General features: G+C 30.3%; 1 protein-coding gene across 1 annotated transcript in view; it reads left to right on the forward strand.

Moving 5' to 3' along the window:
• LOC145292451 (GTPase Era, mitochondrial-like) overlaps window positions 1–22,284 on the forward strand; it is a 251,142-nt gene that overhangs the window by 217,389 nt on the left and 11,469 nt on the right. Inside the window, exon 6 of the mRNA XM_080138727.1 lies at window positions 15,301–15,362. Coding sequence (XP_079994853.1) covers window positions 15,301–15,362 — 62 coding nt within the window. The remainder of the gene's footprint in view (window positions 1–15,300; window positions 15,363–22,284) is intronic.

Raw genomic sequence — 22,284 nt, forward strand, 5'->3', positions numbered from 1 at the left:
CCACTATTGTTTTTATTATTTCCCTTCTCTCCATTTTTTTTTTTTTCTTTTTTGCTTACGACCAAAACGCATTTTCCTCTGCACTTTCACTCATAACTTCAAAAGAACTGCCGATTGGAGTGGATGTTCATCATATTTGCATATTACATCTGAACTTTGCGTTGAATATTTGATAGCATTTGCTTTTCAAATATGTCCGTGCGCACAAAACGACAAGCAAAATAAATAAATAAATAAATGCAGGGGAGATAAATCACGCATAGCATCCTAAGCGAATTAGTTCACCCCCTTACAAAACTGTTTTTCCACAATTCCCTGTTGTCATCTTTCGAAGGAGTAAAAGGGTTGAATGTCTTTTGTCCTGACACTTCTGCCAGCCTTTGTGTTGACAAGGTGAAGAATTTGATGCCCTTCATCGCGACTAGCACGCTCTCTTCTTTGCCAAAGTGTTAGCATTTTTCAAACAGCTTGATTCTTTCTACCATCTTTGTTTTCAAACGGTAGGCATTAATAAATTATGTGAATACCAAATAAATGTTACTCTTTCGGGAGTTGAACTTTATGTTCTTCGAATCTGTGCCAAGTGACTTAGACCATTTACAGGGTGGAATGATAAATTTGTCACCTTAAAGAAAATAACACTACAGCTTTATTTTAAAACTTTTATTAAAAAAATCAATTCAAGTTATGTAGTAGAGCTGACATCTATTCAATGTAGCTGCCTTCAGCCTCAATCACCACCTCGATATGGGTCCAGAACTGGGAGCATGCCTTTTCCACAAGCGTCAGTGGGAGCTCGGCGATCAGGCTAGCTTTGGTGTTGTGGGAGGTCATGTTGGTGATGTTCTCGGCGTATAACCAAAGTAGTCCACTGGGTTCAGGTCAGGGGAGGAGAGGGGCAAGTGAGAAAAGGGTACAAAGTTGTAGCACTCCTTCTGAAACCAAGCCTGAGTTTCTTTAGACGTAGGCTGGCGCCGAGTTTTGCTGTTACACTCAGGGTCTGCCAGCAGCTACTTGATTGCCCCAGGGGATCACCACACTCTTTGCCACATCCAGATACACTTTGGTGTTGACTTCAAAGATATGAGGTAGCATGATGTGGCCTTCACTTGAAATCACTCCAAAGACCGTAACTGTAGTTGGAAAATTCATTGAGCTGTGCTCTCAAGCATTAAACTGTCCAGATTTGCATTTTGAGGATGCTGGCAATGGTCCTGTTGTCATAACTTGGATCGATAGAGAGCATGAGTTGTAGAGCAGTCATCTCCGATCTCGCTCATTGGACATTGTGTTACTTCCAGATATGATAGAAGGCTTATATCACTCTATGGATATGTATACAACTGGCCAACTAGTAGATAGTCTGCAACAAAAAAAAACGGAAATGGAATCATGTTGTCTTTTCTATGGCGACAATTTTATCGTTCCATTCTATATACGTAGTGAGCGTAAAGTTCAAATATTTGATATTCGCTTCATCATTTTAGGCGCACACGTGTTGGGAATATGTTATTCTCTGCATATGCGACAATCATTGTTTGTATACATTCTCATGTCTACAAATACAACGCATGTGTCAGAAAAGAAAGATAAAAGAAAACAATTAGTCAGAATATGACATCTAACATTTATTTCGTTTGTCAGTGATATTCAAGGAAGGTTAAGGACACTAATAGATCGATTCATAAGTTTTTACCGTTTAACAATTTCATCTTGAAAATGAAAAACTGTTTTTGAAAATCTTTATTCAGAACAATAACGACATTTGCTTGCTGCAAATTGATCCCATTTGTTAACAAGCTTATAAAATTCTTTAGGTTTTGATGTAAAATCTGAATCTAACTCGTGTTCAATCTCCTCATAAGGCCATCGAAATGGTTTTTCTTTTTCTTTTTTTTGACTTGGGAGTCACCACTTATAAAAGCCCGAAAGCTACTTGAGAATAAGGGTTAATGAATGTAAGGTGGTAGTGTAGCAATCGTTAATGGTGTAAATTGGATAGAATTTGGTTATTTATTTATGTAATCCTCAAAATAAGTGATAATCAGAAGGAGCTAGGCCAAGAGACTATGCAGGATGGGACAAGATTTCCCAATCAAATTCTCCTAAATTTTTGGTCAGTAGTACTGTGTGATGGCGAGCATTATCATGATGGAAGATGGCTCCCTTTCTGTTAACTAAAGAAGGTCATTTTCTGGTCAACATGGGTGAGAATATTGCACAAAAATATGAACGATGCTTTAATAATGTGAAATAAAAAGTTACAAATTAATTATGGTGATATGTTTAACTAATAAAAATATGCATAAAATAAATTATAACAGTTTAAAACGATCCTTCTACAAGCTGACACAGATTTTTGCACTGATCCGATAAATACATGAAATACACGAAAATCAACTAAGAAAAACTAATCCTAATCCAGAAATGCGATTTTCTATGACAAAATAGAAATGTACAAGTTGTTGAAGAAATGAAATAAAAATGTACAAATGAATGAAAATATAAAGTTACATAAATCAACTCAATGGTGATGTTGCACCAGTCTGAGAAAATGCGAAAAAATTAGACTTTTCAGGCCAGAAATAATCGGCAAAAGTTAGGGCCTGTTGTCTTTTAATGAATGCTTTATGCCAAACTTCTGGAGTAAACATGATATTGTGCTGACTAATCTCTGTCTGCGCATCAAACAGATACAATAATACTTACTTTGCTACACCTAATCATAATAAAGGGCCATACAAAATTTCAGCCAGATCAGCTCAGTAGTTTCCAAGAAAAAGTATAACGGATGGACAGACAGACAGACAAAGAAAAATCTAATATAGAAGTTCATTTGGTTGCTTAACCATGTCTGTGAGTTAGTTGACTCAATCAGAAAAAATAGTCCTAATATGCAAGGCCCACGAAGGTTTAAGAATCAAAACGAATCAGATGCGGTCCAACTAGTTCAAAAGTTACATCGGAGTCCCATTTTTTTTTTTAATTTATGACCACACTAGCATTTCAGCCCAGCGTTGCCCGGATGTTTAGATGTGTATATTGAGTAAAAAAAAAAAAAATGGTAGTAGGAAGGCAGGCTTGAACCCGTACTGCGAAGGAGGAAAAGAACGGGGGGGGGGAACTTAATGTCTTTGTGGTTACGACCACCGCCAAACCTGAAGTGACTCATGTTTAAATTAAGGCTAGACAATCGAAAGGAGAGGATAACATTCAAAAATATCGGCGACGAAAGCGACCCCCCCCCCTGTAGAAAAGTGCCTAGTTGAATGTGAAGATATTAATGTTTTTAGCCAATTTTTCAATATTTGTCGTATGAAAGGTCGAATTTTAAAACGGTGCTGATCTTGGTAAAATCTGTCATCTCTGTCGAAAGTTTAAGACATGCAAATATACATACATACATACATTTATATATTGGTAACTGAAAATTTTCAACCCAAACCGATGAAAAAGCTTGCCCTATCTTTGAATACCCTTTATGTAAAATTTCCAATTTTTAGACCAGAAATTGTATGAGTAATTTGGTAGAGACCGCAAACTTTAAAACTTTGACCCCTTATTATGACCCCTTAAAATTTATTGTTTTTCGCTCAAATCAAGTTATTAAGTTAGGTCCATGTCCAAGGAACCTATATCTAAAATTTAAAGTGTTTAGACCCAAAATTGTCGGAGGAGTTTGGTAGAGTTCTCAAAAGTCAAATCGTTGAACTTTGACCCCTTAACAGCCAAATTTCTGGTCGAAAACCGATCACAAAGATTTTCCCAAATCTCAGTACCCTGTATATCAAATTTCGAGTTTTTAGACTTAAAATTTGACAAAATTATTGCGTAGGGAAATGTACACACATACACAGACACACAGACATGTTCACTTTTATATATATATACTAGCATGGGTGCCCGGCGTTGCCCGGGTGTTTGGAGGTGTATGCTGAGCAAAAAAAAAAAAAGGTCAATTTTTTAAACTTTGATCCCTATTATGACCCCTTAAAATTTATTGTTTTGCGCTCAAATCAAGTTATTAAGTTAGGTTCATGTCCAAGGAACCTATATTTAAAATTTCAAGTGTTTAGACCCAAAATTGTCGGAGGAGTTTGGTAGAGTTCTCAAAAGTCAAATTGTTGAACTTTTAGGTCTAAATACTTGAAATTTTAGATATAGATTACTTGGCCATGGATCTAACTTTATAATTTGATTTGAGCCCAAAATAATAAATGTTAAGGGGACATAATTGGGGTCAAAGTTTTTAAAACAATTGGCCTCTGCGGTCTCTACCAAATTATTCAGCCAATTTTTGGTCTAAACATTTGAAATTTTACATAAGGTCTATTCAGACATAGGGCAAGCTTTTTAATCATTTTTTTTTTTTTTTGCTGAAAATTTGGCTCCCACGAGGTCAAAGTTTAAAAGATTTTACCTTTGCGGTCTCTAGCAAACTATTTAGCCAATTTTGGTTCTAAACATTTGAAATTTTACATAAAGGGTATTCAGACAAGCAGCAAGCTTTTTAATCAGTTTTTGGGCAAAAATTTGGCTGCCAAGAGGTCAAAGTTTACAGAGTTGACCTTTGCAGACTCTACCAAACTCCTCTGCCAATTTTCGGTCTAAACACTTGAAATTTATTTTGTGAACACAGTTGTTTGCTATTTCCCGCCTACAGTTTAATAGATTTTGAGGTTCTTTAAAGTACAGGATAGAAAATTTTTCATGGAGGCATAATTTACATGGGTCGTCTAAATGTCTGCATGTGCTAATGAAAACAATGTAAACAACAACAAAATAAACAATAAAAAAAGTAGACACCAGGACAGAAATAAAAACAACACTAGCAGAAATAATAATAATAATAATAATAATAATAGCAAACCAACCCCGGACAAGTACAACCATACCATAAATAAAAATACTAATAACGAACAAGATAAATGCAATTGTAGACACCGCACACTTTGCCCAGTCCAAAACAAATATCTAACAAAAAGCGTAGTCTATCAAGCAACAATATTTGCAAAAGAAAACCCGAATAACAAAAAATATTACATAGGCATGACTTCCTTAGATTTCAAAACCCGATACTATGACCACAAAAGCACATTCAAAAATAAAAAACACCGTATAAAAACAACACTAGCGAATAAATACTGGGAACTCAAAGTGGACATTCGCCGGTAGTCGAATGGAAAATAATAAGACAAGCTACCACATGCAGACATTTAGACGACCCATGTAAATTATGCCTCCATGAAAAATTTTCTATCCTGTACTTTAAAGAACCTCAAAATCTATTAAACTGTAGGCGGGAAATAGCAAACAACTGTGTTCACAAAATAAAACTTACTCTAGGATAGCGATACAAAATAGCTTTAAAACTAACAATAACAATAGAAAACAAACAAATAAATAAATTAAATAAACATGAATATACATAAACGATCACACGCATATGTGTATATATATATATATATATATATATATGTATGCATATATATGTGCATTATTGTGTACACATAGGTATATTTATAGGTATATAAAAAAAAAAAAAAGAAGAAGAAGCAGAACGGCCACCTAAAACCACTAACCTAGCTCTAAAACAGATCCTTTGTTTGATAAAATGCATGCCCATTGGCTGGTAGGAAAGGGCGCGGTGGATACTAGAAAGCTGATTGGCCGACTAGAAATCCTCAACATATATAAAAACAAGAAGCAACGACAGAATTCGCGCATAAGCCTGACGAATCCTATAGTTGGATGAAACGCAGAATATTCAGTGTAGCTTAATCGCCATATATATTTTATAAATTACTAACTAGCTCTACCTACGTATTGAGCACTTTTGAAGTAAATACTTAAAGTTTACGCATAAATCTATACTCTCGTATAGTAAATTTATGTGAATAAATGAAATAAATATATATATATATATATATATATATATATATATATATATATATGGCATAATCACATTAACACCTCTCTGAATTTTTGGTCTACAAACTTGAAATTTGATATATAGGGGATTTTGACCTATGGAACGGAATTTTTTACATAAGCATAATTTGATTATTCAACTACTAATCTTATCTTGAATGTTATTTTCACAACATTTCGATGTAAACTCCGATTTTCAGGTGCATTTTTACAAACTCAGGAACATAATAATCAAACTCGGGAAACTATTTGGAATTTCAGACTGAGCCTTTTAGTTAATCCACAGGGATAGTGTGTTCTCATTCTGTCAGCCATTTTCTTAATTAGTGTCACCTGAAGTGAGGATTGAATTGTCAACCTGTAAATTACAGCTAATTATTACTCATCCAGAGAGAGTGGAGGTCAACATTCCATTAACCGTTAACTAGCATCTATGCCAAAAGAGAAGGGGGTGATATTGTAAAAAAAAAATACCTGGTACCTCTAAAAGGAGGGGTCATTCTTAAAATGAATTAACTAAGAGCAAGAACCCATTTGTTTTTGTAATTAAACTATTGTAATTCTTACTTTTAGCCAATAAAACATTTAATAAATAAAATTATTTTATGTATTTTTTTAAATTCTTCACACTGTCGTTCTCATCTTGATTATTATTTGCACAACGTTTCGGTCGATGTAACTTCCTACCTTCGTCAGGTGTATCTTGTCGAACTCTGGAATCTTTCTGTTGAACTCGAGAATGTTCACGGAATTTTTAATGGAACTCTTTATTTAATTCACGGGGGTTGGGGGTAGCATTCTCTTGTTCCATAGACTATGACTGGGTAGAAGTCCTAAGCAATTCACAATTGTATTTTAGTGTCGGCCGCATTGAGAATCGAGCCTTCAACCTCCGAAGCACAGAAATTAGGAACCCGAGACTTCTGGAAAATCTACAACAGTGTAGTAAATAATGGGCAATCAACAATTCCCTCACTATCCAACAATCATGAGGTTGTTTGCTCAGCAACTGAGAAGGCTAACATGCTTGCCAGACGGTTTGTCTCCGCACTCTACACTGGACTCTGCTAACTACCCCCTCCCTGAATTTCCTTTGCAGACACACTAGACGATCTGAAAATCACCCCTGCTCAGGTGCATGCTATCATAAGAAAGCTTGACACGGCTGTGCTATTAAAAAAGTGCGCCGCTGAAGTAGCTCCAGTTCTCTCCAAACTTTACAACAAATACCTTAATGAATCTTGCTTTCCTGCCTGCTGGAAAACTGCTTCTGTAGTGCCAGTTTTCAAGAATTCTGGCGAAAGAATTGACCCAGTAAATTATCGCCCCATTAGCCTCCTCCCACTTTTTGCCAAAATATTTGAGACCATAGTTAACCAAGCTCTAGTCCATCACCTTACAGATGCTAAACTTCTGACTGACCAACAATATGGATTTAGGCAAGTCTGTTCCACAGCAGACATCCTAACTGTAATCTCAGAACGTATATACCAATCACTGAACAAAGCGGGGGAGGGTAGAGCGGTAGCTCTAGATATATCTAAGGCTTTTGACAGGGTATGGCATGAAGGTCTTCTCAATAAAATCAGATAATACGGCATCACTGGAAGAATACATAACATAATTAAATCCTTCTTAGATAAGAGAAAAATCCATGTTGTCCTTGACGGTCGTACATCTAAACAATATGATATAAATGCAGAAGTGCCTCAGGGGTCTATCCTTGGACCTCTGTTATTCCTAATATTCATAAATGACCTCCCTGACAAAATTGTCTGTGAGATGAGTATGTATGCTGACGACACCACGCTCTATAACAGACACGACAGGAAAACAAATGAACACATATCTAAAGAAATGGTAGAAACACTATAAGAAGACCTCCGATCCGTAGTGGAATGGGGACAAAAATCGATGGTCACCTTCAATGCTGCCAAGACTAAACTTGTTTCCTTCAATGATTACAAGAAACCTTCCGTACCGCCAATAGCAATGGCCAATGACTCTTTATCTGAAAATACATCTTTTAAACTCCTTGGCCTAACGTTCACAGAAAACATGAGTTGGAACAATTACATTGAGAACATTGCCAAGACCGCTGCGAAGAAGGTGGGCGAAGAAGCTATTAATGCCTGAAAGTATCCTATACCTCTGTAAGGCCACCATTCGCCCATGTATGGAGTATTGTTGTCATATTTGAGCTGGTGCATCTGCCACTAGTCTCTCGCTCCTAGACAAGATTCAAAAGAGAGTCGCCAATTTGATAGGTCCTGAACTGTCAGCTAAACTTCAGCCTCTGTCTCATCGACGAAATGTTGCATCCATCTGTCTGTTCTACAAGTACTTTAACGGTGAATGCTCTGACGAACTGCATGCACTTGTGCCCCCTCGACGTAAATACCCCCCCCCGACAAACCCGACAAACATCTTAATCCCACCCCTCCACAGTAGAGATCCTTAGATGCAAGAGAGCCTTTTACTCCAGTAGTTTCTTCCCCAGAACAGCGACTTTGGAATTCCCTTCTTCCCCGACTGTACTGACATGCAGAAGTTCAAGTGCAACGTGAACCGACATCTTGCTGCCCAACTTCCTACACAGTACCCCTGATGCTTATGTCTCTGATAGTAGCCCCCTACATCAAAGTGGCAATGTGCCTTGTTTGGGGTGAAAATGTAATAAAAAAAAAAAAAAATTAAAAAAATTAAAAAAACTTATAACAAATAAACTATTGCATCCCTTACACCACGAGTTCTTTGTGACATTAAATAAAGGGTTCTGTTCGAAATTCCTTGCAGATCCCCCCCCCCTCTCTCTCTCTCTCTCTCTCTCTCTCTCTCTCTCTCTCTCTCTCTCTCTCTCTCTCTCTCGTTATTCTTATATCAGCATTTTTTTTTTTTTGCATAGCGATCCCACCCCGGGTCCTACATAACTGTAAGTTTCCCTCCTCCTTCTCCTCTCACTTCATTAACCCTAACTCTAACCCAGTCAGATTGACAATTCACCCTGTTGTTTGTTATTTTCTTTTTTTGGTGTCAACAAAAAGAAAAAAAAAGAAACCTAAACCCTCCTCCTCATCCTCCTCCAGATGGTGTGCATTAACACCCTCCACTGTCCCTCCCAACCCTGACCCAACAAGAAAACCTGTCACTTTGGCTTGATGCTTCTCTATAACCCTCTTCACGCTTTGCCGACACCTAGATTGTGTGGAAGAGAAGGAGTAGAATACGAGAGGTGGAGGGGGGGGGACAGGATTTTATTTTTTAACTACCACCACCCTCCCCTTTTATACAAAAAAAGATTCTTGAATGTTTTTTTGTTTTGTTTGTTTGTTTGTTTTTACTTTGCAATTCTACGTTGTCTATTCAGTTCAATTTTCACTTTTCAAAATAAAATTATTTGATTTTTTTTCTCCTTTTTTTTTTTTTTTTTTTGTTTATTCGTCGTTTCTTATCTTCCTTCTCCCACATCTTCACCTTTCCTACACTTCTCCATCTTCTTCACTTTTTCTCTGTGGTATTCTCCAGTTTTTTCTTTACTCCAATTTCCTCTTCTCTTGTCTTCTCCTTCATCTCTTCCAACTTTTTATTTATGTCTTCTCTGCTTCGCCTTTTTTTTAAACTTCATCTCATTTATTTCTCATTCTTCTTCACTACTCCACATTTCCTCCTCCTCCTCCTCCTCTTCTACTCCGCCTCCTTCTCCACTTCTCCTCCGCCTCCTTCTTCACAGCTCCTTCCCCGCGTCCTTCTCCACTTCTCCTCCTCTGCCTCCTTCTTCACTTCTTTTACTTCTCCTCCACCTCATCTTCACATCTGCTCCTCCGCCTTTTTCTCCTCCTCCTCCACCTCTCTTTCACCTTCTTTTTTTACTTCTCCTTCTCTGTCTCCTTCCTCACTTTTCTTCCATCTTCTTCACTTCTCCTCTGTCACATCCTTCTTCACTCCCCCATATCAACCTTCTTCATTTTTTTCTTATCAACTTACGTCAGGCCAAGGTCAATTTTCTTTTTACTATTTTGACCCCTTTGCAACTATTTTACCGGCTAAAAACCAAATCCAAAAGTGTGCTACAGGTCCAAATAACCTATATATCAAATTTCAACTCTGTAGACCAAATATTCAGAGAGAAGTTTAGTAGAGAGTTTTCCTAAACACACCAACAAGCTCACTTATATGTGTGTGTGTGTAGAGAGAAATATTTTTCATCCTAAATTATGGACAATGTAGAAACTATACATAAAAAGAATAAGCATAATAATTAAATGAAGCCAATCATCTAAGAAACCATAAAAAGTGAATAATTAATTAATGCTCGTTTATCAAAGGAATATGCAAATGAATTAACCTTCATGTAGTCGCTCGCATATCCATAACTGAGTATATTAAGTTTGCTTTAATAATTTTCGAATAGTAAAATGTCAGAGCAAGAAAAAAAAACTCAACTTCTCGGCATCAATAAATTATTTGAATTATTTTTGTGTTTTTAATATTATCAGAAAAGAATCTTTCAAATTTTCAAATCGAGTCGTCGTCAAATTTGTAAAATGGCTTCTAATAATTTTTTTTTTTAATTTTACATGCTGTTCTTTTCTATTTTTTTTTTTTTTTTTTTTTTTTTTTACTATCTTTGTTTATCAGCGACCCTTGTGCATATCAAGTAAACAGAACGTTTGGTTACGACATTTTTTAGACGAATATTATAAAAAAAGAAAAAAATTATTTTTGCATTTTGGATCTCATTATTAATGTGGATTTTTTTTAAATAAAAAAACAGGATTTTCAGCAACGATGCAGTATAATTAATAGCGCAAAATAGAGGGAATTATTACAACAAATAATGGTTACTAAACTCAAGAAAATTTACATTTCTACCTGTTTGTATGGCATAATTTTAAAGTGTGGAAATTGGTTGTAGATTTATTATATCTGAATTTGTTATTGTAATTTTTTACTTAGAGACAAACACGAGTCAAAAAAAAAAAATATCCGTCGAGTTTTTATTTTTTTAATCCGCTAAAAAATAGCTTACTCTAATTTGACTGACACCTGCCACTCGGATTTAGGCTTACGGTACCACTAATTCCTCCTGCTCCGACTTTCTTTTAAAGTTTGCAACTCCAATCTAAAGAATCAAAATCCGAAAAATGTGTCTGCTGTTTGATTAAATTTTAATTGCTGATAAGTATATATTATTGTAATTAGTTATTATTGATTAATTTTTATTTATCACGGACTTCTATCCTCATCTCTTCTTAGTTGTTTTACGACGTTTCTGCCAACTATTCCTCTGGCCTTCGTCAAGTGGTAACCACGACGGATAGGAACTCTGAATCTCCTGACTGCATCCATTGCAATTACTGCCTTCCATAGTTGTTGTTGTCTCACCACGTTTTGGCCAAGTAAGTCTCTGGCCGGTTTTGGGTAGGATTGAAACCGCTATCTTCACAACTAAGAAAGATGAGGATAATAGTCCACAATAAATAAAAATGAATAAATAAACTCATCTCAATAATGAATTCCAATTAAATGATATATAGTATTGATTAGTATTAAATATTAAGTAAAGTCAATATCGTACAACTTGGTTGAGCGGCTTTATTCTATTGTTGGCATTCTTACAGGAGGGATCACATGAAGGTTGCCAACATCCCTAAGTGAAAGTGGTACTATTGAACCGACTGGATTGAACTTGATACACCCAAGTCGTCAGTCCACATCGTTATAAATCATCATTATTATTTTTTACCAATATTTATTAAAACCTGTTGTTTTTATTACAAATTTGTTGAAACATTGCAAAGCTAAACCAGTTCATTCTCTTTGAATAACACTGTATTCTTGACCTTTTCGTTTAGGAGCAAATTGTAGTAGGGCTTGTCAGAAAAATTTCCGAGAATATGTAATCCATATAATAATAGGAGAATATCCAAGAGCAAGTCAACTCGTTGGAAACATCTCGTCCGAATCAAGCCTATTACAGAAAACATTATGATCAAGAACTGTGTTAATGCTATTTTATGGAAATATAGGAATATATACAAAGCTAAGATATGTCAACCATTAAAATTAAGGCTAGAAGAAAATTAGAAAGTCTTAATACATAGAGATATTAAAAAGCCGTTGTGAGACAAAGTAAATATCGAGAGAAAAGAACAGTGGAGACTAAAATGCATCAAAGAAGGGTTACGTATGTTAGGCAACAATGGTCTCCTAATTAGGCCAAATATATAGAATTGAATACAACTTGAAAACAAATAATTATAAATAGTAGATTAGAACACCATTAAGCAAATTGTAATCTAATATATAAACGGCTATATGTCTGTCTGTCTGTCGGCTTCCATATTTTCAAACTCTATCTCCTCCAAAACTAAAAGTCGCAGAGTGGCACTAGGGGCCTCAAATGATTGGATTTTTTATGGACCATTCTTTTATCGGTCTTTAGCCAGTTAAAATTGTTTTTGAGGGGTTAAAATTGTTTTTGAGGGGTCAAAAATTGGTTAAAATTGTTTTTGAGGGGTCAAAAATTGGTTAAAATTGTTTTTGAGGGGTCAAAAATGGGTTAAAATTGTTTTTGAGGGGTCAAAAATGGGTTAAAATTGTTTTTGTAGGGTCAAAAATTGGTTAAAATTGTTTTTGAGGGGTCAAAAATGGGTTAAAATTGTTTTGAGGGGTCAAAAATGTGTTAAAATTGTTTTTGAGGGGTCAAAAATGGGTTAAAATTGTTTTTGAGAGGTCAAAAATTGGTTAAAATTGTTTTTGAGGGGTCAAAAATGGGTTAAAATTGTTTTTGAGGGGTCAAAAATGGGTTAAAATTGTTTTTGTAGGGTCAAAAATTGGTTAAAATTGTTTTTGAGGGGTCAAAAATGGGTTAAAATTGTTTTGAGGGGTCAAAAATTGGTTAAAATTGTTTTTGAGGGGTCAAAAATGGGTTAAAATTGTTTTTGAGAGGTCAAAAATTGGTTAAAATTGTTTTTGAGGGGTCAAAAATGAGTAAAAATTGTTTCTGAGGGATCAAAAATGGGTTAAAATTGTTTTTGAGGGGTCAAAAATGGGTTAAAATTGTTTTTGAGGGGTCAAAAATTGGTTAAAATTGGTTTTTGAGGGGTCAAAAATGGGTAAAAATTGTTTTTGAGGGGATCAAAAATGGGTTAAAATTGGTTTTGAGGGGTCAAAAATTGGTTAAAATACTTTTTGAGGGATCAAAAATGGGTTAAAATTGGTTTTGAGGGGTCAAAATGGGTTAAAACTGTTTTTGAGGGATCAGAAATGGGTTAAAATTGTTTTTGAGGGGTCAAAAATGGGTAAAAATTGTTTTTGAGGGGATCAAAAATGGGTTAAAATTGGTTTTGAGGGGTCAAAAATTGGTTAAAATACTTTTTGAGGGATCAAAAATGGGTTAAAATTGGTTTTGAGGGGTCAAAATGGGTTAAAAATGTTTTTGAGGGATCAGAAATGGGTTAAAATTGTTTTTGAGGGGTCAAAAATGGGTAAAAATTGTTTTTGAGGGATCAGAAATCGGTTAAAATTGTTTTTGAGGGGTCAAAAATGGGTTTAAATTGTTTTTGAGGGGTCAAAAATGGGTTTAAATTGTTTTTGAGGGGGTCAAAAATGGGTTAAAATTGGTTTTGAAGAGTCAAAAATGGGTTAAACTGTTTTTGAGGGATCAAAAATTGGTTAAAATTGTATTTGAGGGGTCAAAAATGGGTTAAAACTGTTTTTGAGGGGTCAAAAATGGGTTAAAATTGTTTTTGAGGGCTTAAAATTGTTTTTGAGGGGATCAAAAAATGGGTTAAAATTGAAAAAAATCGTTAAACATTTTGTACATTTATCTTAGTTTATTTTTTAATTTATAATATTTAATTGGTTTACATGCGTGTCATGTTATAGTGGTAATGTCACTAGCTTTGAATGCTACAGTTTCGGTTTTGATTCTAGCTGATGGCACCCAAACACTTCTTTTTTTTTTTTTACTTTTGAAATCACAACTCTATAATAATATATACGAAAGCTGGACAAATTAAAATATCATATTTAAGCGTGTTTTATGCCCGGTCAAAGCCAGCCACCCCTCCCCTGCTAGTATGAGTAATGATAAAAAAGAAATAAAATAAAAATGGTGTAGTATTACTACATATTTGTAGAAGATTAGGTTTAAAATTTGTATTGACTGAATGGTTAAGTTATAACTTTATGTTGAATGTTTAATCCTTACTACAAGCGATAATAACTAAGAAAAACATGAAGATTAACATTTCGACCCGATCGTGGCTGACGGAATGAGGACAATTTAGCTCATGGAGTAAATAATGGATTTAATCTGAAATTGGATACAGGGCTCTCGTCTTGAATAGGTTTCATGTTTTGACAAGCTTCTGGCTCTGACTTTCACTCCTGATCTGAAATGAAGCACATCAAATCCATTGCCAAGTCCGCTGGAAAAATAATTGGATCATTCTACTGCTCCAGTATGTATCTCACTACCGATGCAACCCTTTACCTGTACAAGAGACGAGTACATTCTAGGATGGAGTACTGTTTCCACATCTGGGCAAGATCTGCTCGGAGCATCCTATTCTGCCTTGACAGAGTCAAAACCAACTTCGAAACCTAGTGGGTGATGCCTTTTTCTTTTTCCTGCAATTTTCCCATAGAAAAGATATTGCAAGCCTTTCTCTGCTCTATCATTATTTTCATGGCAAGTAGTCATTCAAGCTACAATTTATAGTCCGCTTGCCAAATTTTTACAAAAAGCACTCATCTAGCTAAAACCACTATCAACAATTTCCCCTACTCTCTATCGTGCCTAAACCTAAACGTGGATTCAATGAACAAAGCTTCTTTCCTAGAACTGCCCACTTGTGGAACTCTGTTTCGCTGGTCTGCTTTCCAGCTAACTATAATATTCAAGTCCAACATAAACAAGTTCTTGTTGAACCATTCCCTTAAATCAAATTATACCAAATTTCCACTCCTAATGATTACTACGTTATTATCCCAATGACTGCCATACACACATTAACCCTTATCCTCGAGTAGTCTCTGGCCCTTGATAAGTGGTGACACAAAGATTTCCAACTTCAACAAATATGCACCTAAAGAAGGTCAGAGGTCAGGTCAGTTGAAACCTTACAAATCTAACAATCAAGATGAGAATAGTCGTACGAAAAATATGATTAAATACAAATATTGAAATGGGGACAAAATTTTCATCTTTTATGATATAATAATTTCAGGCTTTGTTTTTCTCTTTAAAATGATTTTTTTTTTAATACATTAATTTAACAAAGAAACTATTAATGCATTTATGGGACTTTTTTTTATGACTTAATTTTATAACTTTGGCATTTTTTTTAAATTTTTTTCTAGGCACCATCTGGAAACAGAAATGGTGTCAGCTCCTGCAGACAGTCTCAACATCACAGACATGTGTAAGTACCCTTACTCGATGCATCATCTTTTTTTTTAAATAAATTTAACAGGTGGCGTGTTAACATGTGTGAATACCCATATTCAGTATCTAAGTGCATCCTCGAAAGACGGAATTAATGTGAGCCAAGCATTCATTCACATGTAGCATGACATTACGAACATAGTTACCATAAACTCAACCACAAATAACAAATGAAAATGTAAAACAGCTTATGATGGGAAGATGCTCACAAAACTTTCCCAATGCAACTTTCTGTACACACAAGATCAAATTTAATTCACATCTGCAACTATAGCGCAGCTTACATCACCAAGATAGCAAAATGAAACCATGACTTCCAACTTCCACAAATCATCCACAGAGAACTTAATAGGCGGCTTACTTTTAATTGTACGAGCAGTAGCAACACATCTTCCACAGAGATAATCTTCAGTATTTACTAAAATAAAGTAAAAAAGAAAAGAAACTTTATTTTTATGTAAAAGTTAAAAATGAGAGTATTATCTGAATGGACAGCAGCAAATGAAAGTCGCCCAAAAGGGGCGGCCGTTAGTAAGCAAAGTTTTATTCTCCATATTTTGGGATATGCAACGTATTTTGTCCATCGATTACCTTGAGAAAGAAAGAACCATCAATAGCGAATATCATGTGGCAGTATTGGTGCATTTTGAAGGAAGAGATCGTCAAAAAACGGCCACAAATGAATAAGAAAACGTGTTTTTTCTCAAGACAATGCATCATGTCACAAGTTAACTACATAAATTGCACTTCGAAGTGCTTTCAAACCCACCCTATTCCGTTTGCAGACTTCGGAAAAATGTTCTAGGAAAAAGAGACTTGGCTCTAATGAAAAAGTGATATTGGAAACTGAGGCATATTTTGATGCCAATTCTTAAAAAAAAAAAAAAAAAACGTGTCAAATTGTTAGATATGTGTTGGAATCAGTCTATCACCCTAGTAGGAGACTATGTTAATGAATAAAATCGCATTTTGCCGAAGATTTGTTTTATTTGTTAGGCCCGGGATTTATTACGTGATGTATTATAGAAAAAAAACCTTCCATATGCTTTTCATTAAAAAAAAATGTGGATATGTTTCTAAGAAAGACAACTCTTCATTATGGAGTGAAGAGTTATCTCCCTTAAGACGTTTGTAGAGTGAAGAGTTATCTCCCTTAAGACGTTTGTGGAAGCTGTCATTGAGGGAGATAACTCAATTTTACTAAGAGATTCGTTGATGGTTTTTATGAGAATTTAGAACGCTAAAACCAACACAACTTCGAGGCAGGTTATGTTGTAAACATAACGAATGACGAATGTTGCAAATTATATCGTCGTGACGTCATCTAAATAAACGTAAATGATCGATTCATTTGTTTCATTTTCTTTCTTTCATTTAATAGTAAAAAACAATATATTATTTAATGTCTAAATCATATTAATAAACAAATTTATTTTTGAAAGAATGTTTTATTTCTTAAATTTTAAAAAGTTTATTTCTAAAATTAAAAAAGAATGTTTTATTTCTAAAATTAAAAAAGAATGTTTTATTTTTAAAAGATTTTTTAAAAGAATGTTTTATTTCTTAAATTTTAAAAAGAATGTTTGTTTTTTTAAGAATTGGCATCAAAATATGCCTCAGTTTCCAATATCACTTTATCAATTTAAAAAATATTTAATTTCTAAAATTTTACAAAGAATGTTTTATTTCTTAAATTTTAAAAAGAAAGTTTTATTTCTTAAATTAAAAAAAAATGTTTTATTTCTTAAATTTAAAAAAAATGTTTTATTTCTTAAATTTAAAAAAAATGTTTTATTTCTTAAATTTAAAAAAAAATGTTTTATTTCTAAAATTTAAAAAAAAATGTTTTATTTCTTAAATTAAAAAAAAAAATGTTTTATTTCTTAAATTTAAAAAAAAGTTTTATTTCTTAAATTAAAAAAATGTTTTATTTCTTAAATTTTAAAAAGAATGTTTTATTTCTTAAATTTTAAAAAGAATGTTTTATTTCTTAAATTTTAAAAAGAATGTTTTATTTCTTAAATTTTAAAAAGAATGTTTTATTTCTTAAATTTTAAAAAGAATGTTTTATTTCTTAAATTTTAAAAAGAATGTTTTATTTCTTAAATTTTAAAAAGAATGTTTTATTTCTTAAATTTTAAAAATGTTTTGATTTCTAAAATTTTAAAAAGAATGTTTGATTTCTTAAATTTAAAAAATGTTTTATTTCTAAAATCAAAAAAAATGTTTAATTTCTAAAATTTTAAAAAGAATGTTTTATGTCTTAAATTTAAAAAAATGTTTTATTTCTTAAATTTAAAAAAAATGTTTTATTTCTAAAATTAAAAAAAAGTTTTATTTCTTAAATTATAAAAAAATGTTTTATTTCTTAAATTTTAAAAAGAATGTTTTATTTCTGAAATTTTAAAAAGAATGTTTTATTTCTTAAATTTTAAAAAGAATGTTTTATTTCTTAAATTTAAAAAAAATGTTTTATTTCTTAAATTAAAAAAAAATGAAAACAAATATATTTTGAAATAAAACATTCTTTTAAAAATTTTAGAAATTAAATTTCTAAAATTTTAAAAAGAATGTTTTATTTCTTAAATTTAAAAAAGAATGTATTATTTCTTAAATTTTAAAAATAATGTTTTATTTCTTAAATTTTAAAAAGGATGTTTTATTGCTTAAATTTTAAAAAGAATGTTTTATTTCTTAAATTTTAAAAATGTTTTGATTTCTAAAATTTTAAAAAGAATGTTTCATTTCTTAAATTTAAAAAAATGTTTAATTTCTAAAATTTTACAAAGAATGTTTAATTTCTAAAATTTAAAAAAGAATGTTTTATTTCTTAAATTTTAAAAAAATGTTTTATTTCTTAAATTTTAAAAAGAATGTTTTATTTCTTAAATTTTAAAAAATGTTTTATTTCTGTAATTTAAAAAAAATGTTTTATTTCTTAAATTTTAAAAAGAATGTTTTATTTCTTAAATTTAAAAAAATGTTTTATTTCTTTAATTAAAAAAAATGAAAACAAATATATTTTGAAATAAAACATTCTTTTTAAAATTTTAGAAATTAAATTTCTAAAATTTTAAAAAGAATGTTTTATTTCTTAAATTTAAAAAAGAATGTATTATTTCTTAAATTTTAAAAAAATGTTTTATTTCTTAAATTTTAAAAAGAATGTTTTATTTCTTAAATTTTAAAAAGAATGTTTTATTTCTGAAATTTTAAAAAGAATGTTTTATTTCTTAAATTTTAAAAAGAATGTTTTATTTCTTAAATTTAAAAAAAATATTTTATTTCTTAAATTAAAAAAAAATGAAAACAAATATATTTTGAAATAAAACATTCTTTTAAAAATTTTAGAAATTAAATTTCTAAACTTTTAAAAAGAATGTTTTATTTCTTAAATTTAAAAAAAAATGTATTATTTCTTAAATTTTAAAAAGAATGTTTTATTTCTTAAATTTTAAAAAGAATGTTTTATTGCTTAAATTTAAAAAAAATGTTTTATTTCTTAAATTTTAAAAAAAAATTTTATTTCTTAAATTTTAAAAAGAATCTTTTATTTCTTAAATTTTGAAAATGTTTTGATTTCTAAAATTTTAAAAAGAATGTTTCATTTCTTAAATTTAAAAAATGTTAAATTTCTAAAATTTTACAAAGAATGTTTAATTTCTAAAATTTTAAAAATAATGTTTTATTTCTTAAATTTTAAAAATAATGTTTTATTTCTTAAATTTTAAAAATAATGTTTTATTTCTTAAATTTAAAAAAGAATGTTTTATTTCTTAAATTTTAAAAAGAATGTTTTATTTCTTAAATTTTAAAAATGTTTTGATTTCTAAAATTTTACAAAGAATATTTTATTTCTTAAATTTAAAAAAAAATGTTTAATTGCTAAAATTTTAAAAAGAATGTTTTATTTCTTAAATTTTAAAAAAGAATGTTTTATTTCTTAAATTAAAAAAGAATGTTTTATTTCTGAAACTTTAAAAAGAATATTTTATTTCTTAAATTTTAAAAATGTTTTGATTTCTTAAATTTTAAAAAGAATGTTTTATTTCTTAAATTTTAAAAAGAATGTTTTATTTCTTAAATTTTAAAAATGTTTTATTTCTTAAATTTTAAAAAGAATGTTTTATTTCTTAAATTTAAAAAAATGTTTTATTTCTTAAATTAAAAAAAAATTAAAACAAATATATTTTGAAATAAAACATTCTTTTTAAAATTTTAGAAATTAAATTTCTAAAAAATTAAAACAAATATATTTTGAAATAAAACATTCTTTTTAAAATTTTAGAAATTAAATTTCTAAAATTTTAAAAAGAATGTTTTATTTCTTAAATTTAAAAACGTTTAATTTCTAAAATTTTAAAAAGAATGTTTTATTTCTTAAATTTAAAAACGTTTATTTTCTAAAATTTTAAAAAGAATGTTTTATTCCTTAAATTTAAAAAAGAATGTTTTATTTCTTAAATTTTAAAAAGAATGTTTTATTTCTTAAATTTTAAAAATGTTTAATTTCTAAAATTTTAAAAAGAATGTTTTATTTCTTAAATTTAAAAAAAATGTTTTATTTCTAAAATTAAAAAAAATGTTTAATTCTTAAATTTTAAAAAGAATGTTTTATTTCTTAAATTTAAAAAAAAATGTTTAATTTCTAAAATTTTACAAAGAATGTTTTATTTCTTAAATTTAAAAAAGAATGTTTTATTTCTTAAATTTAAAAAAGAATGTTTTATTTCTTAAATTTTTAAAAGAATGTTTTATTTCTGAAATTTTAAAAATAATGTTTTATTTCTTAAATTTTAAAAAGAATGTTTTATTTCTTAAATTTCAAAAAAAATGTTTTATTTCTAAAATTAAAAAAAAATGTTTTATTTCTTAAATTTTAAAAAGAATGTTTTATTTCTTAAATTTTAAAAAGAATGTTTTATTTCTTAAATTTCAAAAAATGTTTTATTTCTAAAATAAAAAAAGTAAATGTTTTATTTCTTTATCATGTTAATAAATATTAGACAATAACGTCATAAAATTAAAACAGAATTTAATAAATATCAAATAACATATAATTTAAACGAATTATTAAAAAAAAAGTTTAAATAATTTTCAATAGTTTTAGGTATTAAAAAAATCATTTATTATATTTTTTCCTTTTGTTTTAAAAAATAATTTTTATTTCATTTGATTTTGTTTTTGTTTTTTTTGTTTATATTGCTTTATTTTTTTATTTCAATTTCGTTTGTTTTTGTTTTTTTCTTTATTTGTATTTTTTTTTCATTATATTAGTTTTTAGTCTTTATTTTATTTTATTTATTTTTTGCCATCAAAATGAAAATCTGTGAACAATACTCTAATTAAATTTTATGCCCTTATTGTTTAATATTTATTAACATGGTTAAGAAATACAACATTATTTTTAAAATCTAATTTATAACTTTATTGTTTAATGTTTATTAACCTGATTTAGAACTAAAATAATATATTTTTAGTTACCATTAAGTGAAAAAAGAAAATAAAACTAATTATTTACATTTATTTAGATGACGTCACGACTGTGTAATTTGCAACCTGTCCCTTTTCGTCATGCAAGAGTTAGTAAAGTTAGAGGCTATGTTTATAACCTAAACTACACACCTGCCAATTATTTTTTCGACGATTATTTTTTATTTTTTAAGAAAATGTAATTTCAAGAAACTGTAAGAAAAATAAATGCAACTATTTAAAAATGCAACGCAATTACAGAGGAGTTGTAATATTTATTGAACCACTGCAACGACTTTTTAATGTAACAAAGTTTATAATATTAATAACAAAAGTTTATAATATTAATAACAAAAGTTTATAATATTAATAACAAAGCTTATAATATTAATAACAAAAGTTTATAATATTAATAACAAAAGAAATCATTGAATATTCCATTTTTGCCTTCCTAGCCAAAGGTAAGAGGGGAGGGGGTGAGCAATTCCCCAAAATATTGAATTTTATCAGAGAGAAATATCTAATTTAAATTCTTGATGTACAAAAATGGGGGTTGTTGAGAGAGAGGCGACAGATCGATTTTTTATTATATGTCATCTTAAGCAAAAATAATATTACTTACTTAATTGTTATGTCGAAAATAGCAATATATCCAAAACTTAGGAAAATTCATCGAGTAGAGCAACTGCTATTGTGTTTTTAGTTTTTTTTTTTTTTTTTAAAAGTCTATCATTGTAGGTTACACAAGCTGGACGCCATTACAACGTAATGTAAAGTATGTATTCTGAGTTATGTACTCTGCATGTGAAATCTTCAGTGCCTATTCTCAAACATCTATGAAAAATGCAATTTTCCATAAAAATAACTTCCTACTCGATGAATTTTTGGATATATTACTATTTTTGACATGACAAATAATAAGTAATATTGTTTGGGCTTAAAATGACATTTTTTTTTTTTTTAATCGACCTGTTGCCTCTTTCAGCAAGCACCAAATTGTTTTATATAGAATAGAAAATGTCATCACAGGTTTCTTTGATAAAATTTAACTTAAATTGTTACATTAAAAAAAAAAACAACTCCTTTTAGGAGTACCAGGTATTTTTTTTTTTATTTATTTTTTTTTTTTTTTTACAATATCACCCTCCTTCTCTTTTGGCATAAATGCTAGTTAATAGTTAATGGAATGTTGACCCCCCCCCACACACACACACTCTCCCTAATTGACAGTTTCTGTCACCATTTTTTTAAAATATTTTCAACCTTTTTTTAACAAAATGTTTTGTTTTTCCCAACTGCAATGATATGCAGAAGTTCAAGTGTAATGTTAACAAACATCTTTCTACTCATCTCCCTTCATAATGACCCCGCTAATTAAGTCCCTAATAGTAGCCCCCTGCTTCAAAGTGGCACTGTGCCTTGTTTGG

Source organism: Euprymna scolopes, chromosome 2 (genome assembly GCF_053919585.1).
Source record: "Euprymna scolopes isolate OS-2025 chromosome 2, ASM5391958v1, whole genome shotgun sequence".
In the NCBI taxonomy this organism is placed as follows: Eukaryota; Metazoa; Mollusca; class Cephalopoda; order Sepiida; family Sepiolidae; genus Euprymna; species Euprymna scolopes.